The 24,113-nt window shown below is 56.0% G+C and overlaps 1 protein-coding gene across 5 annotated transcripts in view; it reads right to left on the bottom strand.

Moving 5' to 3' along the window:
- Nucleotides 1–24,113, bottom strand: part of SHTN1 (shootin 1) — a 134,735-nt gene that overhangs the window by 38,771 nt on the left and 71,851 nt on the right. For all 5 annotated transcript variants that reach the window (XM_073684609.1, XM_073684610.1, XM_073684611.1 and 2 more), the window contains 3 exons: nucleotides 5,470–5,616; nucleotides 3,082–3,235; nucleotides 1,945–2,050 (listed from right to left, as the gene is read on the bottom strand). In XM_073684609.1, the coding sequence (XP_073540710.1) occupies nucleotides 1,945–2,050; nucleotides 3,082–3,235; nucleotides 5,470–5,616 (407 nt within the window). The remainder of the gene's footprint in view (nucleotides 1–1,944; nucleotides 2,051–3,081; nucleotides 3,236–5,469; nucleotides 5,617–24,113) is intronic.

The following is a 24,113-nucleotide window of genomic DNA, read 5'->3' as shown; positions in this document are numbered from 1 at the left end:
TACATCTATAGGAGATAACAGTCACATACTACTACACCCAGCATCCGCACATCCTCCCCGTATACCTCTATAGGGGATAACAGTCACATACTACTACACCCAGCATCCGCACATCCTCCCCGTATACCTCTATAGGGGATAACAGTCACATACTAGTACACCCAGCATCCGCACATCCTCCCCGTATACATCTATAGGGGATAACAGTCACATACTACTACACCCAGCATCCACACATCCTCCCCGTATACATCTATAGGAGATAACAGTCACATACTACTACACCCAGCATCCACACATCCTCCCCGTATACCTCTATAGGGGATAACAGTCACATACTACTACACCCAGCATCCACACATCCTCCCCGTATACATCTATAGGGGATAACAGTCACATACTACTACACCCAGCATCCACACATCCTCCCCGTATACATCTATAGGGGATAACAGTCACATACTACTACATCCAGCATCCGCACATCCTCCCCGTATACCTCTATAGGGGATAACAGTCACATACTACTACACCCAGCATCCACACATCCTCCCCGTATACCTCTATAGGGGATAACAGTCACATACTACTACATCCAGCATCCGCACATCCTCCCCGTATACATCTATAGGGGATAACAGTCACATACTACTACACCCAGCATCCGCACATCCTCCCCGTATACATCTATAGGGGATAACAGTCACATACTACTACACCCAGCATCCACACATCCTCCCCGTATACATCTATAGGTGATAACAGTCACATACTACTACACCCAGCATCCACACATCCTCCCCGTATACATCTATAGGAGATAACAGTCACATACTACTACACCCAGCATCCACACATCCTCCCCGTATACATCTATAGGAGATAACAGTCACATACTACTACACCCAGCATCCACACATCCTCCCCGTATACCTCTATAGGAGATAACAGTCACATACTACTACACCCAGCATCCACGCATCCTCCCCGTATACCTCTATAGGGGATAACAGTCACATACTACTACACCCAGCATCCACACATCCTCCCCGTATACATCTATAGGGGATAACAGTCACATACTACTACATCCAGCATCCGCACATCCTCCCCGTATACCTCTATAGGGGATAACAGTCACATACTACTACACCCAGCATCCGAACATCCTCCCCGTATACCTCTATAGGGGATAACAGTCACATACTACTACACCCAGCATCCACACATCCTCCCCGTATACCTCGATAGGGGATAACAGTCACATACTACTACATCCAGCATCCGCACATCCTCCCCGTATACCTCTATAGGGGATAACAGTCACATACTACTACACCCAGCATCCGAACATCCTCCCCGTATACATCTATAGGGGATAACAGTCACATACTACTACACCCAGCATCCACACATCCTCCCCGTATACATCTATAGGGGATAACAGTCACATACTACTACATCCAGCATCCGCACATCCTCCCCATATACCTCTATAGGGGATAACAGTCACATACTACTACACCCAGCATCCGCACATCCTCCCCGTATACCTCTATAGGGGATAACAGTCACATACTACTACACCCAGCATCCGAACATCCTCCCCGTATACCTCTATAGGGGATAACAGTCACATACTACTACACCCAGCATCCACACATCCTCCCCGTATACCTCTATAGGGGATAACAGTCACATACTACTACACCCAGCATCCGAACATCCTCCCCGTATACATCTATAGGGGATAACAGTCACATACTACTACACCCCGTTTTCTGGAGTACTTCTCACAGCTGAAGGTTCGTCTCAGTGTTACAGAGCAGCAGTGCCGGCACCTGTCCCCTCGGGCGGATTCACGGACTGACACCAGGGATTGTGATGAGGCCGGGACCTGGCGACCAGAGGGTGATGGAGGCCGCGGCCTCCTGTACATCTTACCGGATGGGGTTCGGTGGCGGCGGTGGCAGAGGAGGTGGTGGTGGTGGCGGCGGAGGGGGAGCAGCCGCTTTCTCCGCCTGATGCAGCCGCTTCTGGAGTTCATCAACTGCAGCCGAAAACAATCAGGTGAGAAAGGAAGCGAGAAGGCGACACCCGGTCCATGCACCCCGCACACAGCCGTACGCCGGCCCCGCACACTGCCGTACGCCGGCCCCGCACACTGCCGTACGCCGGCCCCGCACACTGCCGTACGCCGGCCCCGCACACTGCCGTACGCCGGCCCCGCACACTGCCGTACGCCGGCCCCGCACACTGTCGTACGCCGGCCCCGCACACGGCCGTACGCCGGCCCCGCACACGGCCGTACGCCGGCCCCGCACACGGCCGTACGCCGGCCCCGCACACGGCCGTACGATGCCCCAGGTAATAATCCCCCGCACACAGCCGTACGCCGGCCCCGCACACAGCCGTACGACAACCCCTCACACGGCCGTACGCCGGCCCCGCACACAGCCGTACGCCGGCCCCGCACACAGCCGTACGCCGGCCCCGCACACAGCCGTACGACGCCCCAGGTAATAATCCCCCGCACACTGCCGTACGCCGGCCCCGCACACAGCCGTACGACAACCCCGCACACAGCCGTACGACAACCCCGCACACAGCCGTACGACAACCCCGCACACAGCCGTACGACGCCCCAGGTAATAATCCCCCGCACACAGCCGTACGCCGGCCCCGCACACAGCCGTACGACAACCCCGCGCACGGCCGTACACCGGCCCCGCACACAGCCGTACGACAACCCCGCACACAGCCATACGACGTCCCAGGTAATAATCCCCCACACACAGCCGTACGCCAGCCCCACACACCACACACGGCCGTACGCCGGCCCCGCACACGGACGTACGACGGCCCCGCACACAGCCGTACGACGTCCCAGGTAATAATCCCCCGCACACAGCCGTACGCCAGCCCCGCACACGGCCGTACGCCGGCCCCGCACACGGCCGTACGACGGCCCCGCACACGGCCGTACGACGCCCCAGGTAATAATCCCCCGCACACAGCCGTATAACGCCCCCCGTAATAATCCCCCGCACACAGCCGTACACGGCGGCATAGTCCACGCACCGCAGTGCTTCAGGTCCTTCACTGCAGTTTCAGCGCTCTGCACCCGGCACTCCAGCTCCTTCTTCTCCTCCTCCAGGATCTCCAGCTGCTTCTTCAGGCTCTGCACCTCCCTCCGCAGCTTCGCCTCCTGCAGCTGCTCCTCCAGCTCCTTCACCTACAAGAAAACGGATCTGTGAATCCTGAAATCCTCTGTGCTGCTGGGCACTGAACTTCCTCCACTAAAATAATACAGTCTGTGAATCCCATAAAACCAACTCCTGGAAGTGCAGGGAGCCTGGAGCACAGTTGTGTTCTGTATGGAGAGCACCGTCACCGTATGGCGCGCACCGCCACCGTATGGCGCGCACCGCCACCGTATAGAGAGCACCGCCACCGTATAGAGAGCACCGCCACCGTATGGAGAGCACAGTCACCGTATGGAGAGCACAGTCACCGTATGGAGAGCACTGTAGGGCGCACTGTCACTGTATGAAGAGCACTGTACGGCGCACTGTCACTGTATGGAGAGCACTGTATGGCGCACTGTCACTGTATGGAGAGCACTGTACGGCGCACTGTCACTGTATGGAGAGCACTGTATGGCGCACTGTCACTGTATGGAGAGCACTGTACGGCGCACTGTCACTGTATGGAGAGCACTGTCACTGTATGGAGAGCACTGTCACTGTATGGAGAGCACTGTCACTGTATGGAGAGCACTGTAGGGCGCACTGTCACTGTATGAAGAGCACTGTAGGGCGCACTGTCACTGTATGGAGAGCACTGTACGGCGCACTGTCACTGTATGGAGAGCACTGTAAGGCGCACTGTCACTGTATGGAGAGCACTGTACAGCGCACTGTCACTGTATGGAGAGCACTGTATGGCGCACTGTCACTGTATGGAGAGCACAGTCACCGTATGGAGAGCACTGTCACTGTATGGAGAGCACTGTATGGTGCACTGTCACTGTATGGAGAGCACTGTACGGCGCACTGTCACTGTATGGAGAGCACTGTACGGCGCACTGTCACTGTATGGAGAGCACTGTATGGCGCACTGTCACTGTATGGAGAGCACTGTATGGCGCACTGTCACTGTATGGAGAGCACTGTATGGCGCACTGTCACTGTATGGAGAGCACTGTATGGCGCACTGTCACTGTATGGAGAGCACTGTATGGCGCACTGTCACTGTATGGAGAGCACTGTACGGCGCACTGTCACTGTATGGAGAGCACTGTACGGCGCACTGTCACTGTATGGAGAGCACTGTCACTGTATGGAGAGCACTGTACGGCGCACTGTCACTGTATGGAGAGAACTGTATGGCGCACTGTCACTGTATGGAGAGCACTGTACGGCGCACTGTCACTGTATGGAGAGCACTGTATGGCGCACTGTCACTGTATGGAGAGCACTGTATGTCGCACTGTCACTGTATGGAGAGCACTGTATGTCGCACTGTCACTGTATGGAGAGCACTGTATGGCGCACTGTCACTGTATGGAGAGCACTGTATGGCGCACTGTCACTGTATGGAGAGCACTGTACGGCGCACTGTCACTGTATGGAGAGCACTGTCACTGTATGGAGAGCACTGTCACTGTATGGAGAGCACTGTACGGCGCACTGTCACTGTATGGAGAGCACTGTAGGGCGCACTGTCACTGTATGAAGAGCACTGTATGGCGCACTGTCACTGTATGGAGAGCACTGTATGGAGCACTGTCACTGTATGGAGAGCACTGTATGGCGCACTGTCACTGTATGGAGAGCACTGTATGGAGCACTGTCACTGTATGGAGAGCACTGTATGGCGCACTGTCACTGTATGGAGAGCACTGTCACTGTATGGATAGCACTGTATGGCGCACTGTCACTGTATGGAGCACTGTCACTGTATGGAGAGCACTGTACGGCGCACTGTCACTGTATGGAGAGCACTGTAGGGCGCACTGTCACTGTATGGAGAGCACTGTCACTGTATGGAGAGCACTGTAGGGCGCACTGTCACTGTATGAAGAGCACAGTCACTGTATGGAGAGCACTGTAGGGCGCACTGTCACTGTATGGAGAGCACTGTAGGGCGCACTGTCACTGTATGGAGAGCACTGTCACTGTATGGAGAGCACTGTAGGGCGCACTGTCACTGTATGGAGAGCACTGTAGGGCGCACTGTCACTGTATGGAGAGCACTGTCACTGTATGGAGAGCACTGTAGGGCGCACTGTCACTGTATGGAGAGCACTGTCACTGTATGGAGAGCACTGTAGGGCACACTGTCACTGTATGGAGAGCACTGTAGGGCACACTGTCACTGTATGGAGAGCATTGTAGGGCGCACTGTCACTGTATGGAGAGCACTGTAGGGCGCACTGTCACTGTATGGCGCATGCAGAGGCGTCACCTTCAGCTGATGCCGGATCTCCGCCTCCTCCAGTGAATGGGTTAATCTCGTGTTCTCGTCGAGGGCTTTTAGCAGCTGCTGGTCGGGAGCGATGCTCTGCAGCAGGAGGCAGCTCTGTCTCTTCAGGGAACTCTGCTCAATATACATCTGGAGAGAAGAAAAAACAGCGGAAAGCGATCAACACAGACAGCCGGTCCTCCTCACACAGCAGAGGGTTCGTTACAACAGCAGCAGCAGCTCTGACCATGTCAGCGTCACATAGTAAGACACACAGATAATGATTACACATCCGACCCCGGGGGTCTGCCCCGTACCTCCTGTACAGTATTATGTATTAGTGTCCAGTTATCTCATTATCACACATCCCCCGCCCTCCCCCGCCGGGGGTCTGCCCCGTACCTCCTGTACAGTATTATGTATTAGCATCCAGTCACCTCATTATCACACATCCCCCGCCCTCCCCCGCCGGGGGTCTGCCCCGTACCTCCTGTACAGTATTATGTATTAGTGTCCAGTCACCTCATTATCTCACATCCTCCGCCCTCCTCCGCCGGGGGTCTGCCCCGTACCTCCTGTACAGTATTATGTATTAGTGTCCAGTCACCTCATTATCACACATCCCCCGCTCTCCTCCGCCGGGGGTCTGCCCCGTACCTCCTGTACAGTATTATGTATTAGTGTCCAGTCACCTCATTATCACACATCCCCCGCCCTCCTCCGCCGGGGGTCTGCCCCGAACCTCCTGTACAGTATTATGTATTACCGTCCAGTCACCTCATTATCACACATCCCCCGCCCTCCTCCGCCGGGGGTCTGCCCCGTACCTCCTGTACAGTATTATGTATTAGCGTCCAGTCACCTCATTATCACACATCCCCCGCCCTACCCCGCCGGGGGTCTGCCCCGTACCTCCTGTACAGTATTATGTATTACCATCCAGTCACCTCATTATCACACATCCCCCGCCCTCCCCCGCCGGGGGTCTGCCCCGTACCTCCTGTACAGTATTATGTATTAGCATCCAGTCACCTCATTATCACACATCCCCCGCCCTACCCCGCCGGGGGTCTGCCCCGTACCTCCTGTACAGTACAATGTATTACCATCCAGTCACCTCGTTATCACACATCCCCCGCTCTCCTCCGCCGGGGGTCTGCCCCGTACCTCCTGTACAGTATTATGTATTAGTGTCCAGTCACCTCATTATCACACATCCCCCGCCCTCCTCCGCCGGGGGTCTGCCCCGTACCCCCTGTACAGTATTATGTATTAGCATCCAGTCACCTCATTATCACACATCCCCCGCCCTCCCCCGCCGGGGGTCTGCCCCGTACCTCCTGTACAGTATTATGTATTAGTGTCCAGTCACCTCATTATCACACATCCCCCGCCCTCCCCCGCCGGGGGTCTGCCCCCGTACCTCCTGTACAGTATTATGTATTACCATCAAGTCACCTCATTATCACACATCCCCCGCCCTCCCCCGCCGGGGGTCTGCCCCGTACCTCCTGTACAGTATTATGTATTACCATCAAGTCACCTCATTATCACACATCCTCCGCCCTCCTCCGCCGGGGGTCTGCCCCGTACCTCCTGTACAGTATTATGTATTAGCGTCCAGTCACCTCATTATCACACATCCCCCGCCCTCCCCCGCCGGGGGTCTGCCCCGTACCTCCTGTACAGTATTATGTATTACCATCAAGTCACCTCATTATCACACATCCCCCGCCCTCCTCCGCCGGGGGTCTGCCCCGTACCTCCTGTACAGTATTATGCATTAGTGTCCAGTCACCGCATTATCACACATCCCCCGCCCTCCTCCGCCGGGGGTCTGCCCCGTACCTCCTGTACAGTATTATGCATTAGTGTCCAGTCACCTCATTATCACACATCCCCCGCCCTCCTCCGCCGGGGGTCTGCCCCGTACCTCCTGTACAGTATTATGCATTAGTGTCCAGTCACCTCATTATCACACATCCCCCGCTCTCCCCCGCCGGGGGTCTGCCCCGTACCTCCTGTACAGTATTATGTATTAGCGTCCAGTCACCTCATTATCACACATCCCCCGCCCTCCTCCGCCGGGGGTCTGCCCCGTACCTCCTGTACAGTATTATGTATTAGTGTCCAGTCACCTCATTATCACACATCCCCCGCCCTCCTCCGCCGGGGGTCTGCCCCGTACCTCCTGTACAGTATTATGTATTAGCGTCCAGTCACCTCATTATCACACATCCCCCGCTCTCCTCCGCCGGGGGTCTGCCCCGTACCTCCTGTACAGTATTATGTATTACCATCCAGTCACCTCATTATCACACATCCCCCGCTCTCCTCCGCCGGGGGTCTGCCCCGTACCCCCTGTACAGTATTATGTATTAGCATCCAGTCACCTCATTATCACACATCCCCCGCTCTCCTCCGCCGGGGGTCTGCCCCGTACCCCCTGTACAGTATTATGTATTAGCATCCAGTCACCTCATTATCACACATCCCCCGCTCTCCTCCGCCGGGGGTCTGCCCCGTACCTCCTGTACAGTATTATGTATTAGCATCCAGTCACCTCATTATCACACATCCCCCGCCCTCCTCCGCCGGGGGTCTGCCCCGTACCTCCTGTACAGTATTATGTATTAGTGTCCAGTAACCTCATTATCACACATCCCCCGCTCTCCTCCGCCGGGGGTCTGCCCCGTACCTCCTGTACAGTATTATGTATTAGTGTCCAGTCACCTCATTATCACACATCCCCCGCTCTCCTCCGCCGGGGGTCTGCCCCGTACCTCCTGTACAGTATTATGTATTAGTGTCCAGTCACCTCATTATCACACATCCCCCGCTCTCCCCCGCCGGGGGTCTGCCCCGTACCTCCTGTACAGTATTATGTATTAGTGTCCAGTCACCTCATTATCACACATCCCCCGCTCTCCTCCGCCGGGGGTCTGCCCCGTACCTCCTGTACAGTATTATGTATTAGTGTCCAGTCACCTCATTATCACACATCCCCCGCTCTCCCCCGCCGGGGGTCTGCCCCGTACCTCCTGTACAGTATTATGTATTACCATCCAGTCACCTCATTATCACACATCCCCCGCTCTCCTCCGCCGGGGGTCTGCCCCGTACCTCCTGTACAGTATTATGTATTAGCATCCAGTCACCTCATTATCACACATCCCCCGCCCTCCCCCGCCGGGGGTCTGCCCCGTACCTCCTGTACAGTATTATGTATTAGTGTCCAGTCACCTCATTATCACACATCCCCCGCCCTCCCCCGCCGGGGGTCTGCCCCGTACCTCCTGTACAGTATTATGTATTAGCATCCAGTCACCTCATTATCACACATCCCCCGCCCTCCTCCGCCGGGGGTCTGCCCCGTACCTCCTGTACAGTATTATGTATTAGCATCCAGTCACCTCATTATCACACATCCCCTGCCCTCCTCCGCCGGGGGTCTGCCCCGTACCTCCTGTACAGTATTATGTATTAGTGTCCAGTCACCTCATTATCACACATCCCCTGCCCTCCTCCGCCGGGGGTCTGCCCCGTACCTCCTGTACAGTATTATGTATTAGTGTCCAGTCACCTCATTATCACACATCCTCCGCCCTCCTCCGCCGGGGGTCTGCCCCGTACCTCCTGTACAGTATTATGTATTAGTGTCCAGTCACCTCATTATCACACATCCCCCGCCCTCCTCCGCCGGGGGTCTGCCCCGTACCCCCTGTACAGTATTATGTATTAGTGTCCAGTCACCTCATTATCACACAACCTCCGCCCTCCTCCGCCGGGGGTCTGCCCCGTACCTCCTGTACAGTATTATGTATTAGTGTCCAGTCACCTCATTATCACACATCCTCCGCCCTCCTCCGCCGGGGGTCTGCCCCGTACCTCCTGTACAGTATTATGAATTAGTGTCCAGTCACCTCATTATCACACATCCCCCGCCCTCCTCCACCGGGGGTCTGCCCCGTACCTCCTGTACAGTATTATGTATTAGTGTCCAGTCACCTCATTATCACACATCCCCCGCCCTCCTCCGCCGGGGGTCTGCCCCGTACCTCCTGTACAGTATTATGTATTAGTGTCCAGTCACCTCATTATCACACATCCTCCGCCCTCCTCCGCCGGGGGTCTGCCCCGTACCTCCTGTACAGTATTATGTATTAGTGTCCAGTCACCTCATTATCACACATCCCCCGCCCTCCTCCACCGGGGTTCTGCCCCGTACCTCCTGTACAGTATTATGTATTAGCATCCAGTCACCTCATTATCACACATCCCCCGCTCTCCTCCGCCGGGGGTCTGCCCCGTACCTCCTGTACAGTATTATGTATTAGTGTCCAGTCACCTCATTATCACACATCCCCCGCCCTCCTCCGCCGGGGGTCTGCCCCGTACCCCCTGTACAGTATTATGTATTACCATCCAGTCACCTCATTATCACACATCCCCCGCCCTCCTCCGCCGGGGGTCTGCCCCGTACCTCCTGTACAGTATTATGTATTAGCATCCAGTTACCTCATTATCACACATCCCCCGCTCTCCTCCGCCGGGGGTCTGCCCCGTACCTCCTGTACAGTATTATGTATTAGTGTCCAGTTATCTCATTATCACACATCCCCCGCCGGGGGTCTGCCCCGTACCTCCTGTACAGTATTATGTATTAGTGTCCAGTCACCTCATTATCACACATCCCCCGCCCTCCCCCGCCGGGGGTCTGCCCCGTACCTCCTGTACAGTATTATGTATTAGTGTCCAGTCACCTCATTATCACACATCCCCCGCCCTCCCCCGCCGGGGGTCTGCCCCGTACCTCCTGTACAGTATTATGTATTACCATCCAGTCACCTCATTATCACACATCCCCCGCTCTCCTCCGCCGGGGGTCTGCCCCGTACCTCCTGTACAGTATTATGTATTAGCATCCAGTCACCTCATTATCACACATCCCCCGCTCTCCTCCGCCGGGGGTCTGCCCCGTACCTCCTGTACAGTATTATGTATTAGCATCCAGTCACCTCATTATCACACATCCCCCGCTCTCCTCCGCCGGGGGTCTGCCCCGTACCTCCTGTACAGTATTATGTATTACCGTCCAGTCACCTCATTATCACACATCCCCCGCTCTCCTCCGCCGGGGGTCTGCCCCGTACCTCCTGTACAGTATTATGTATTACCATCCAGTCACCTCATTATCACACATCCCCCGCTCTCCTCCGCCGGGGGTCTGCCCCGTACCTCCTGTACAGTATTATGTATTAGCATCTAGTCACCTCATTATCACACATCCCCCGCTCTCCTCCGCCGGGGGTCTGCCCCGTACCTCCTGTACAGTATTATGTATTAGCATCTAGTCACCTCATTATCACACATCCCCCGCTCTCCTCCGCCGGGGGTCTGCCCCGTACCTCCTGTACAGTATTATGTATTAGCATCCAGTCACCTCATTATCACACATCCCCCGCCCTCCTCCGCCGGGGGTCTGCCCCGTACCTCCTGTACAGTATTATGTATTAGTGTCCAGTCACCTCATTATCACACATCCCCCGCCCTCCTCCACCGGGGTTCTGCCCCGTACCTCCTGTACAGTATTATGTATTAGTGTCCAGTCACCTCATTATCACACATCCCCCGCTCTCCCCCGCCGGGGGTCTGCCTCGTACCTCCTGTACAGTATTATGTATTAGTGTCCAGTCACCTCATTATCACACATCCCCCGCTCTCCCCCGCCGGGGGTCTGCCCCGTACCTCCTGTACAGTATTATGTATTACCATCCAGTCACCTCATTGTCACACATCCCCCGCCCTCCTCCGCCGGGGGTCTGCCCTGTAACTCCTGTACAGTATTATGTATTACCATCCAGTCACCTCATTATCACACATCCCCCGCTCTCCCCCGCCGGGGGTCTGCCCCGTACCCCCTGTACAGTATTATGTATTAGCATCCAGTCACCTCATTATCACACATCCCCCGCCCTCCTCCGCCGGGGGTCTGCCCCGTACCCCCTGTACAGTATTATGTATTAGTGTCCAGTCACCTCATTATCACACATCCCCCGCCCTCCCCCGCCGGGGGTCTGCCCCGTACCTCCTGTACAGTATTATGTATTAGTGTCCAGTCACCTCATTATCACACATCCCCCGCTCTCCCCCGCCGGGGGTCTGCCCCGTACCTCCTGTACAGTATTATGTATTAGTGTCCAGTCACCTCATTATCACACATCCCCCGCCCTCCTCCGCCGGGGGTCTGCCCCGTACCTCCTGTACAGTATTATGTATTAGTGTCCAGTCACCTCATTATCACACATCCCCCGCCCTCCCCCGCCGGGGGTCTGCCCCGTACCTCCTGTACAGTATTATGTATTAGTGTCCAGTCACCTCATTATCACACATCCTCCGCCCTCCTCCGCCGGGGGTCTGCCCCGTACCTCCTGTACAGTATTATGTATTAGTGTCCAGTCACCTCATTATCACACATCCCCCGCCCTCCTCCGCCGGGGGTCTGCCCCGTACCTCCTGTACAGTATTATGTATTAGCATCCAGTCACCTCATTATCACACATCCCCTGCCCTCCTCCGCCGGGGGTCTGCCCCGTACCTCCTGTACAGTATTATGTATTACCGTCCAGTCACCTCATTATCACACATCCCCCGCCCTCCTCCGCCGGGGGTCTGCCCCGTACCTCCTGTACAGTATTATGTATTAGCATCCAGTCACCTCATTATCACACATCCCCCGCCCTCCCCCGCCGGGGGTCTGCCCCGTACCTCCTGTACAGTATTATGTATTAGCATCCAGTCACCTCATTATCACACATCCTCCGCCCTCCTCCGCCGGGGGTCTGCCCCGTACCTCCTGTACAGTATTATGTATTAGTGTCCAGTCACCTCATTATCACACATCCTCCGCCCTCCTCCGCCGGGGGTCTGCCCCGTACCTCCTGTACAGTATTATGTATTAGCGTCCAGTCACCTCATTATCACACATCCCCCGCCCTCCTCCGCCGGGGGTCTGCCCCGTACCTCCTGTACAGTATTATGTATTAGTGTTCAGTCACCTCATTATCACACATCCTCCGCCCTCCTCCGCCGGGGGTCTGCCCCCGTACCTCCTGTACAGTATTATGTATTAGCATCCAGTCACCTCATTATCACACATCCCCCGCCCTCCTCCGCCGGGGTCTGCCCCGTACCTCCTGTACAGTATTATGTATTAGTGTCCAGTCACCTCATTATCACACATCCCCCACCCTCCTCCGCCGGGGGTCTGCCCCGTACCTCCTGTACAGTATTATGTATTAGTGTCCAGTCACCTCATTATCACACATCCCCCGCCCTCCTCCGCCGGGGGTCTGCCCCGTACCTCCTGTACAGTATTATGTATTAGTGTCCAGTCACCTCATTATCACACATCCCCCGCTCTCCTCCGCCGGGGGTCTGCCCCGTACCTCCTGTACAGTATTATGTATTAGTGTCCAGTCACCTCATTATCACACATCCCCCGCCCTCCCCCGCCGGGGGTCTGCCCCGTACCTCCTGTACAGTATTATGTATTACCGTCCAGTCACCTCATTATCACACATCCCCCGCTCTCCTCCGCCGGGGGTCTGCCCCGTACCCCCTGTACAGTATTATGTATTACCATCCAGTCACCTCATTATCACACATCCCCCGCCCTCCCCCGCCGGGGGTCTGCCCCGTACCTCCTGTACAGTATTATGTATTACCATCCAGTCACCTCATTATCACACATCCTCCGCCCTCCTCCGCCGGGGGTCTGCCCCGTACCTCCTGTACAGTATTATGTATTACCATCCAGTCACCTCATTATCACACATCCCCCGCCCTCCCCCGCCGGGGGTCTGCCCCGTACCTCCTGTACAGTATTATGTATTACCATCCAGTCACCTCATTATCACACATCCTCCGCCCTCCTCCGCCGGGGGTCTGCCCCGTACCTCCTGTACAGTATTATGTATTACCATCCAGTCACCTCATTATCACACATCCCCCGCCCTCCCCCGCCGGGGGTCTGCCCCGTACCTCCTGTACAGTATTATGTATTAGCATCCAGTCACCTCATTATCACACATCCTCCGCCCTCCTCCGCCGGGGGTCTGCCCCGTACCTCCTGTACAGTATTATGTATTAGTGTCCAGTCACCTCATTATCACACATCCCCCGCCCTCCTCCGCCGGGGGTCTGCCCCGTACCTCCTGTACAGTATTATGTATTAGCATCCAGTCACCTCATTATCACACATCCTCCGCCCTCCTCCGCCGGGGGTCTGCCCCGTACCTCCTGTACAGTATTATGTATTAGTGTCCAGTCACCTCATTATCACACATCCCCCGCCCTCCCCCGCCGGGGGTCTGCCCCGTACCTCCTGTACAGTATTATGTATTAGTGTCCAGTCACCTCATTATCACACATCCTCCGCCCTCCTCCGCCGGGGGTCTGCCCCGTACCTCCTGTACAGTATTATGTATTAGTGTCCAGTCACCTCATTATCACACATCCCCCGCCCTCCTCCGCCGGGGGTCTGCCCCGTACCTCCTGTACAGTATTATGTATTAGCATCCAGTCACCTCATTATCACACATCCTCCGCCCTCCTCCGCCGGGGGTCTGCCCCGTACCTCCTGTACAGTATTATGTATTAGTGTCCAGTCACCTCATTATCACACATCCTCCGCCCTCCTCCGCCGGGGGTCTGCCCCGTACCTCCTGTACAGTATTATGTATTAGCATCCAGTCACCTCATTATCACACATCCCCCGCTCTCCTCCGCCGGGGGTCTGCCCCGTACCTCCTGTACAGTATTATGTATTAGCATCCAGTCACCTCATTATCACACATCCTCCGCCCTCCTCCGCCGGGGGTCTGCCCCGTACCTCCTGTACAGTATTATGTATTAGCATCCAGTCACCTCATTATCACACATCCCCCGCCCTCCTCCGCCGGGGGTCTGCCCCGTACCTCCTGTACAGTATTATGTATTAGTGTCCAGTCACCTCATTATCACACATCCTCCGCCCTCCTCCGCCGGGGGTCTGCCCCGTACCTCCTGTACAGTATTATGTATTAGCATCCAGTCACCTCATTATCACACATCCCCCGCTCTCCTCCGCCGGGGGTCTGCCCCGTACCTCCTGTACAGTATTATGTATTAGCATCCAGTCACCTCATTATCACACATCCTCCGCCCTCCTCCGCCGGGGGTCTGCCCCGTACCTCCTGTACAGTATTATGTATTAGCATCCAGTCACCTCATTATCACACATCCCCCGCCCTCCTCCGCCGGGGGTCTGCCCCGTACCTCCTGTACAGTATTATGTATTAGTGTCCAGTCACCTCATTATCACACATCCCCCGCCCTCCTCCGCCGGGGGTCTGCCCCGTACCTCCTGTACAGTATTATGTATTAGTGTCCAGTCACCTCATTATCACACATCCCCCGCCCTCCTCCGCCGGGGGTCTGTCCCGTACCTCCTGTACAGTATTATGTATTAGTGTCCAGTCACCTCATTATCACACATCCCCCGCCCTCCTCCGCCGGGGGTCTGCCCCGTACCTCCTGTACAGTATTATGTATTAGTGTCCAGTCACCTCATTATCACACATCCCCCGCCCTCCCCCGCCGGGGGTCTGCCCCGTACCTCCTGTACAGTATTATGTATTAGTGTCCAGTCACCTCATTATCACACATCCTCCGCCCTCCTCCGCCGGGGGTCTGCCCCGTACCCCCTGTACAGTATTATGTATTACCATCCAGTCACCTCATTATCACACATCCCCCGCTCTCCCCCGCCGGGGGTCTGCCCCGTACCTCCTGTACAGTATTATGTATTAGCATCCAGTCACCTCATTATCACACATCCCCCGCCCTCCTCCGCCGGGGGTCTGCCCCGTACCTCCTGTACAGTATTATGTATTAGTGTCCAGTCACCTCATTATCACACATCCCCCGCTCTCCCCCGCCGGGGGTCTGCCCCGTACCTCCTGTACAGTATTATGTATTACCATCCAGTCACCTCATTATCACACATCCCCCGCTCTCCCCCGCCGGGGGTCTGCCCCGTACCTCCTGTACAGTATTATGTATTAGCATCCAGTCACCTCACTATCACACATCCCCCGCCCTCCTCCGCCGGGGGTCTGCCCCGTACCTCCTGTACAGTATTATGTATTAGCGTCCAGTCACCTCATTATCACACATCCCCCTCCCTCCCCCGCCGGGGGTCTGCCCCGTACCTCCTGTACAGTATTATGTATTAGCATCCAGTCACCTCATTATCACACATCCCCCGCTCTCCTCCGCCGGGGGTCTGCCCCGTACCTCCTGTACAGTATTATGTATTAGCATCCAGTCACCTCATTATCACACATCCCCCGCCCTCCTCCGCCGGGGGTCTGCCCCGTACCTCCTGTACAGTATTATGTATTAGTGTCCAGTCACCTCATTATCACACATCCCCCTCCCTCCTCCGCCGGGGGTCTGCCCCATACCTCCTGTACAGTATTATGTATTACCGTCCAGTCACCTCATTATCACACATCCCCCGCTCTCCTCCGCCGGGGGTCTGCCCCGTACCTCCTGTACAGTATTATGTATTAGTGTCCAGTCACCTCATTATCACACATCCCCCGCCCTCCTCCGCCGGGGGTCTGCCCCGTACCTCCTGTACAGTATTATGTATTAGTGTCCAGTCACCTCATTATCACACATCCTCCGCCCTCCTCCGCCGGGGGTCTGCCCCGTACCTCCTGTACAGTATTATGTATTAGTGTCCAGTCACCTCATTATCACACATCCCCCGCCCTCCCCCGCCGGGGGTCTGCCCCGTACCTCCTGTACAGTATTATGTATTAGTGTCCAGTCACCTCATTATCACACATCCCCCTCCCTCCTCCGCCGGGGGTCTGCCCCGTACCTCCTGTACAGTATTATGTATTAGCATCCAGTCACCTCATTATCACACATCCCCCGCTCTCCCCCGCCGGGGGTCTGCCCCGTACCTCCTGTACAGTATTATGTATTAGCATCCAGTCACCTCATTATCACACATCCCCCGCCCTCCTCCGCCGGGGGTCTGCCCCGTACCTCCTGTACAGTATTATGTATTACCATCCAGTCACCTCATTATCACACATCCCCCGCTCTCCTCCGCCGGGGGTCTGCCCCGTACCTCCTGTACAGTATTATGTATTAGCATCCAGTCACCTCATTATCACACATCCCCCGCCCTCCTCCGCCGGGGGTCTGCCCCGTACCTCCTGTACAGTATTATGTATTAGTGTCCAGTCACCTCATTATCACACATCCCCCGCTCTCCCCCGCCGGGGGTCTGCCCCGTACCTCCTGTACAGTATTATGTATTAGTGTCCAGTCACCTCATTATCACACATCCCCCGCCCTCCTCCGCCGGGGGTCTGCCCCGTACCTCCTGTACAGTATTATGTATTACCGTCCAGTCACCTCATTATCACACATCCCCCGCCCTCCTCCGCCGGGGGTCTGCCCCGTACCTCCTGTACATTATTATGTATTAGCATCCAGTCACCTCATTATCACACATCCCCCGCCCTCCTCCGCCGGGGGTCTGCCCTGTACCTCCTGTACAGTATTATGTATTAGTGTCCAGTCACCTCATTATCACACATCCCCCGCCCTCCTCCGCCGGGGGTCTGCCCCGTACCTCCTGTACAGTATTATGTATTAGTGTCCAGTCACCTCATTATCACACATCCCCTGCCCTCCTCCGCCGGGGGTCTGCCCCGTACCTCCTGTACAGTATTATGTATTAGCATCCAGTCACCTCATTATCACACATCCCCCGCCCTCCCCCGCCGGGGGTCTGCCCCGTACCTCCTGTACAGTATTATGTATTACCATCCAGTCACCTCATTATCACACATCCCCCGCCCTCCTCCGCCGGGGGTCTGCCCCGTACCTCCTGTACAGTATTATGTATTACCATCCAGTCACCTCATTATCACACATCCCCCGCCCTCCCCCGCCGGGGGTCTGCCCCGTACCTCCTGTACAGTATTATGTATTAGTGTCCAGTCACCTCATTATCACACATCCCCCGCCCTCCTCCGCCGGGGGTCTGCCCCGTACCTCCTGTACAGTATTATGTATTAGTGTCCAGTCACTTCATTATCACACATCCCCCGCCCTCCCCCGCCGGGGGTCTGCCCCGTACCTCCTGTACAGTATTATGTATTAGCATCCAGTCACCTCATTATCACACATCCTCCGCCCTCCTCCGCCGGGGGTCTGCCCCGTACCTCCTGTACAGTATTATGTATTAGTGTCCAGTCACCTCATTATCACACATCCCCCGCTCTCCCCCGCCGGGGGTCTGCCTCGTACCTCCTGTACAGTATTATGTATTAGTGTCCAGTCACCTCATTATCACACATCCCCCGCTCTCCTCCGCCGGGGGTCTGCCCCGTACCTCCTGTACAGTATTATGTATTAGTGTCCAGTCACCTCATTATCACACATCCCCCGCCCTCCTCCGCCGGGGGTCTGCCCCGTACCTCCTGTACAGTATTATGTATTAGCATCCAGTCACCTCATTATCACACATCCCCCGCCCTCCTCCGCCGGGGGTCTGCCCCGTACCTCCTGTACAGTATTATGTATTAGTGTCCAGTAACCTCATTATCACACATCCCCCGCTCTCCTCCGCTGGGGGTCTGCCCCGTACCTCCTGTACAGTATTATGTATTAGTGTCCAGTCACCTCATTATCACACATCCCCCGCTCTCCTCCGCCGGGGGTCTGCCCCGTACCTCCTGTACAGTATTATGTATTAGTGTCCAGTCACCTCATTATCACACATCCCCCGCTCTCCCCCGCCGGGGGTCTGCCCCGTACCTCCTGTACAGTATTATGTATTAGTGTCCAGTCACCTCATTATCACACATCCCCCGCTCTCCTCCGCCGGGGGTCTGCCCCGTACCTCCTGTACAGTATTATGTATTAGTGTCCAGTCACCTCATTATCACACATCCCCCGCTCTCCCCCGCCGGGGGTCTGCCCCGTACCTCCTGTACAGTATTATGTATTAGCATCCAGTCACCTCATTATCACACATCCCCCGCCCTCCTCCGCCGGGGGTCTGCCCCGTACCTCCTGTACAGTATTATGTATTAGTGTCCAGTCACCTCATTATCACACATCCCCCGCCCTCCCCCGCCGGGGGTCTGCCCCGTACCTCCTGTACAGTATTATGTATTAGCATCCAGTCACCTCATTATCACACATCCCCCGCCCTCCTCCGCCGGGGGTCTGCCCCGTACCTCCTGTACAGTATTATGTATTAGCATCCAGTCACCTCATTATCACACATCCCCTGCCCTCCTCCGCCGGGGGTCTGCCCCGTACCTCCTGTACAGTATTATGTATTAGCATCCAGTCACCTCATTATCACACATCCTCCGCCCTCCTCCGCCGGGGGTCTGCCCCGTACCTCCTGTACAGTATTATGTATTAGCATCCAGTCACCTCATTATCACACATCCCCCGCCCTCCTCCGCCGGGGGTCTGCCCCGTACCTCCTGTACAGTATTATGTATTAGCATCCAGTCACCTCATTATCACACATCCCCCGCTCTCCTCCGCCGGGGGTCTGCCTCGTACCTCCTGTACAGTATTATGTATTAGCATCCAGTCACCTCATTATCACACATCCCCCGCCCTCCCCCGCCGGGGGTCTGCCCCGTACCTCCTGTACAGTATTATGTATTACCGTCCAGTCACCTCATTATCACACATCCCCCGCCCTCCTCCGCCAGGGGTCTGCCCCGTACCTCCTGTACAGTATTATGTATTAGTGTCCAGTCACCTCATTATCACACATCCCCTGCCCTCCTCCGCCGGGGGTCTGCCCCGTACCTCCTGTACAGTATTATGTATTAGTGTCCAGTCACCTCATTATCACACATCCTCCGCCCTCCTCCGCCGGGGGTCTGCCCCGTACCTCCTGTACAGTATTATGTATTAGTGTCCAGTCACCTCATTATCACACATCCCCCGCCCTCCTCCGCCGGGGGTCTGCCCCGTACCTCCTGTACAGTATTATGTATTAGTGTCCAGTCACCTCATTATCACACATCCTCCGCCCTCCTCCGCCGGGGGTCTGCCCCGTACCTCCTGTACAGTATTATGTATTAGTGTCCAGTCACCTCATTATCACACATCCCCCGCCCTCCTCCGCCGGGGTTCTGCCCCGTACCTCCTGTACAGTATTATGTATTAGCATCCAGTCACCTCATTATCACACATCCCCCGCTCTCCTCCGCCGGGGGTCTGCCCCGTACCTCCTGTACAGTATTATGTATTAGTGTCCAGTCACCTCATTATCACACATCCCCCGCCCTCCTCCGCCGGGGGTCTGCCCCGTACCCCCTGTACAGTATTATGTATTACCATCCAGTCACCTCATTATCACACATCCCCCGCCCTCCTCCGCCGGGGGTCTGCCCCGTACCTCCTGTACAGTATTATGTATTAGCATCCAGTTACCTCATTATCACACATCCCCCGCTCTCCTCCGCCGGGGGTCTGCCCCGTACCTCCTGTACAGTATTATGTATTAGTGTCCAGTTATCTCATTATCACACATCCCCCGCCGGGGGTCTGCCCCGTACCTCCTGTACAGTATTATGTATTAGTGTCCAGTCACCTCATTATCACACATCCCCCGCCCTCCCCCGCCGGGGGTCTGCCCCGTACCTCCTGTACAGTATTATGTATTACCATCCAGTCACCTCATTATCACACATCCCCCGCTCTCCTCCGCCGGGGGTCTGCCCCGTACCTCCTGTACAGTATTATGTATTAGCATCCAGTCACCTCATTATCACACATCCCCCGCTCTCCTCCGCCGGGGGTCTGCCCCGTACCTCCTGTACAGTATTATGTATTACCATCCAGTCACCTCATTATCACACATCCCCCGCTCTCCTCCGCCGGGGGTCTGCCCCGTACCTCCTGTACAGTATTATGTATTACCATCCAGTCACCTCATTATCACACATCCCCCGCCCTCCCCCGCCGGGGGTCTGCCCCGTACCCCCTGTACAGTATTATGTATTAGCATCCAGTCACCTCATTATCACACATCCCCCGCCCTCCTCCGCCGGGGGTCTGCCCCGTACCCCCTGTACAGTATTATGTATTAGTGTCCAGTCACCTCATTATCACACATCCTCCGCCCTCCTCCGCCGGGGGTCTGCCCCGTACCTCCTGTACAGTATTATGTATTAGCATCCAGTCACCTCATTATCACACATCCCCCGCCCTCCTCCGCCGGGGGTCTGCCCCGTACCTCCTGTACAGTATTATGTATTAGCATCCAGTCACCTCATTATCACACATCCCCCGCTCTCCTCCGCCGGGGGTCTGCCCCGTACCCCCTGTACAGTATTATGTATTAGCATCCAGTCACCTCATTATCACACATCCCCCGCCCTCCTCCGCCGGGGGTCTGCCCCGTACCTCCTGTACAGTATTATGTATTAGCATCTAGTCACCTCATTATCACACATCCCCCGCTCTCCTCCGCCGGGGGTCTGCCCCGTACCTCCTGTACAGTATTATGTATTAGCATCCAGTCACCTCATTATCACACATCCCCCGCCCTCCTCCGCCGGGGGTCTGCCCCGTACCTCCTGTACAGTATTATGTATTAGTGTCCAGTCACCTCATTATCACACATCCCCCGCCCTCCTCCGCCGGGGGTCTGCCCCGTACCTCCTGTACAGTATTATGTATTAGTGTCCAGTCACCTCATTATCACACATCCCCCGCTCTCCCCCGCCGGGGGTCTGCCTCGTACCTCCTGTACAGTATTATGTATTAGTGTCCAGTCACCTCATTATCACACATCCCCCGCTCTCCCCCGCCGGGGGTCTGCCCCGTACCTCCTGTACAGTATTATGTATTAGCATCCAGTCACCTCATTATCACACATCCCCCGCTCTCCTCCGCCGGGGGTCTGCCCCGTACCTCCTGTACAGTATTATGTATTAGCATCCAGTCACCTCATTATCACACATCCCCCGCCCTCCTCCGCCGGGGGTCTGCCCCGTACCTCCTGTACAGTATTATGTATTAGTGTCCAGTCACCTCATTATCACACATCCCCCGCCCTCCTCCGCCGGGGGTCTGCCCCGTACCTCCTGTACAGTATTATGTATTACCGTCCAGTCACCTCATTATCACACATCCCCCGCCCTCCCCCGCCGGGGGTCTGCCCCGTACCCCCTGTACAGTATTATGTATTAGCATCCAGTCACCTCATTATCACACATCCCCCGCCCTCCCCCGCCGGGGGTCTGCCCCGTACCCCCTGTACAGTATTATGTATTAGCATCCAGTCACCTCATTATCACACATCCCCCGCCCTCCTCCGCCGGGGGTCTGCCCCGTACCTCCTGTACAGTATTATGTATTAGTGTCCAGTCACCTCATTATCACACATCCCCCGCCCTCCTCCGCCGGGGGTCTGCCCCGTACCTCCTGTACAGTATTATGTATTAGTGTCCAGTCACCTCATTATCACACATCCCCCGCTCTCCCCCGCCGGGGGTCTGCCCCGTACCTCCTGTACAGTATTATGTATTAGTGTCCAGTCACCTCATTATCACACATCCCCCGCTCTCCCCCGCCGGGGGTCTGCCCCGTACCTCCTGTACAGTATTATGTATTAGTGTCCAGTCACCTCATTATCACACATCCCCTGCTCTCCCCCGCCGGGGGTCTGCCCCGTACCTCCTGTACAGTATTATGTATTAGCATCCAGTCACCTCATTATCACACATCCCCCGCTCTCCTCCGCCGGGGGTCTGCCCCGTACCTCCTGTACAGTATTATGTATTAGCATCCAGTTACCTCATTATCACACATCCCCCGCCCTCCTCCGCCGGGGGTCTGCCCCGTACCTCCTGTACAGTATTATGTATTAGCATCCAGTCACCTCATTATCACACATCCCCCGCCCTCCCCCGCCGGGGGTCTGCCCCGTACCTCCTGTACAGTATTATGTATTACCATCCAGTCACCTCATTATCACACATCCCCCGCCCTCCTCCGCCGGGGGTCTGCCCCGTACCTCCTGTACAGTATTATGTATTAGCATCCAGTTACCTCATTATCACACATCCCCCGCCCTCCTCCGCCGGGGGTCTGCCCCGTACCTCCTGTACAGTATTATGTATTAGCATCCAGTCACCTCATTATCACACATCCCCCGCCCTCCTCCGCCGGGGGTCTGCCCCGTACCTCCTGTACAGTATTATGTATTACCATCCAGTCACCTCATTGTCACACATCCCCCGCCCTCCTCCGCCGGGGGTCTGCCCTGTAACTCCTGTACAGTATTATGTATTACCATCCAGTCACCTCATTATCACACATCCCCCGCTCTCCCCCGCCGGGGGTCTGCCCCGTACCCCCTGTACAGTATTATGTATTAGCATCCAGTCACCTCATTATCACACATCCCCCGCCCTCCTCCGCCGGGGGTCTGCCCCGTACCCCCTGTACAGTATTATGTATTAGTGTCCAGTCACCTCATTATCACACATCCCCCGCCCTCCCCCGCCGGGGGTCTGCCCCGTACCTCCTGTACAGTATTATGTATTAGTGTCCAGTCACCTCATTATCACACATCCCCCGCTCTCCCCCGCCGGGGGTCTGCCCCGTACCTCCTGTACAGTATTATGTATTAGTGTCCAGTCACCTCATTATCACACATCCCCCGCCCTCCTCCGCCGGGGGTCTGCCTCGTACCTCCTGTACAGTATTATGTATTAGCATCCAGTCACCTCATTATCACACATCCCCCGCTCTCCTCCGCCGGGGGTCTGCCCCGTACCTCCTGTACAGTATTATGTATTAGTGTCCAGTCACCTCATTATCACACATCCTCCGCCGGGGGTCTGCCCCGTACCTCCTGTACAGTATTATGTATTACCGTCCAGTCACCTCATTATCACACATCCCCCGCCCTCCTCCGCCGGGGGTCTGCCCCGTACCTCCTGTACAGTATTATGTATTAGCATCCAGTCACCTCATTATCACACATCCCCTGCCCTCCTCCGCCGGGGGTCTGCCCCGTACCTCCTGTACAGTATTATGTATTACCGTCCAGTCACCTCATTATCACACATCCCCCGCCCTCCTCCGCCGGGGGTCTGCCCCGTACCTCCTGTACAGTATTATGTATTAGCATCCAGTCACCTCATTATCACACATCCCCCGCCCTCCCCCGCCGGGGGTCTGCCCCGTACCTCCTGTACAGTATTATGTATTAGCATCCAGTCACCTCATTATCACACATCCCCCGCCCTCCCCCGCCGGGGGTCTGCCCCGTACCTCCTGTACAGTATTATGTATTACCATCCAGTCACCTCATTATCACACATCCTCCGCCCTCCTCCGCCGGGGGTCTGCCCCGTACCTCCTGTACAGTATTATGTATTAGTGTCCAGTCACCTCATTATCACACATCCTCCGCCCTCCTCCGCCGGGGGTCTGCCCCGTACCTCCTGTACAGTATTATGTATTAGCGTCCAGTCACCTCATTATCACACATCCCCCGCCCTCCTCCGCCGGGGGTCTGCCCCGTA

Source organism: Phyllobates terribilis, unplaced genomic scaffold (genome assembly GCF_046119375.1).
Source record: "Phyllobates terribilis strain yellow unplaced genomic scaffold, ASM4611937v1 Scaffold_5__5_contigs__length_657084704, whole genome shotgun sequence".
Classification (NCBI taxonomy): domain Eukaryota; kingdom Metazoa; phylum Chordata; class Amphibia; order Anura; family Dendrobatidae; genus Phyllobates; species Phyllobates terribilis.
The sequence above is the reverse complement of the archived record's forward strand: the minus strand, read 5'-3'. Positions and strand labels throughout refer to the sequence as shown.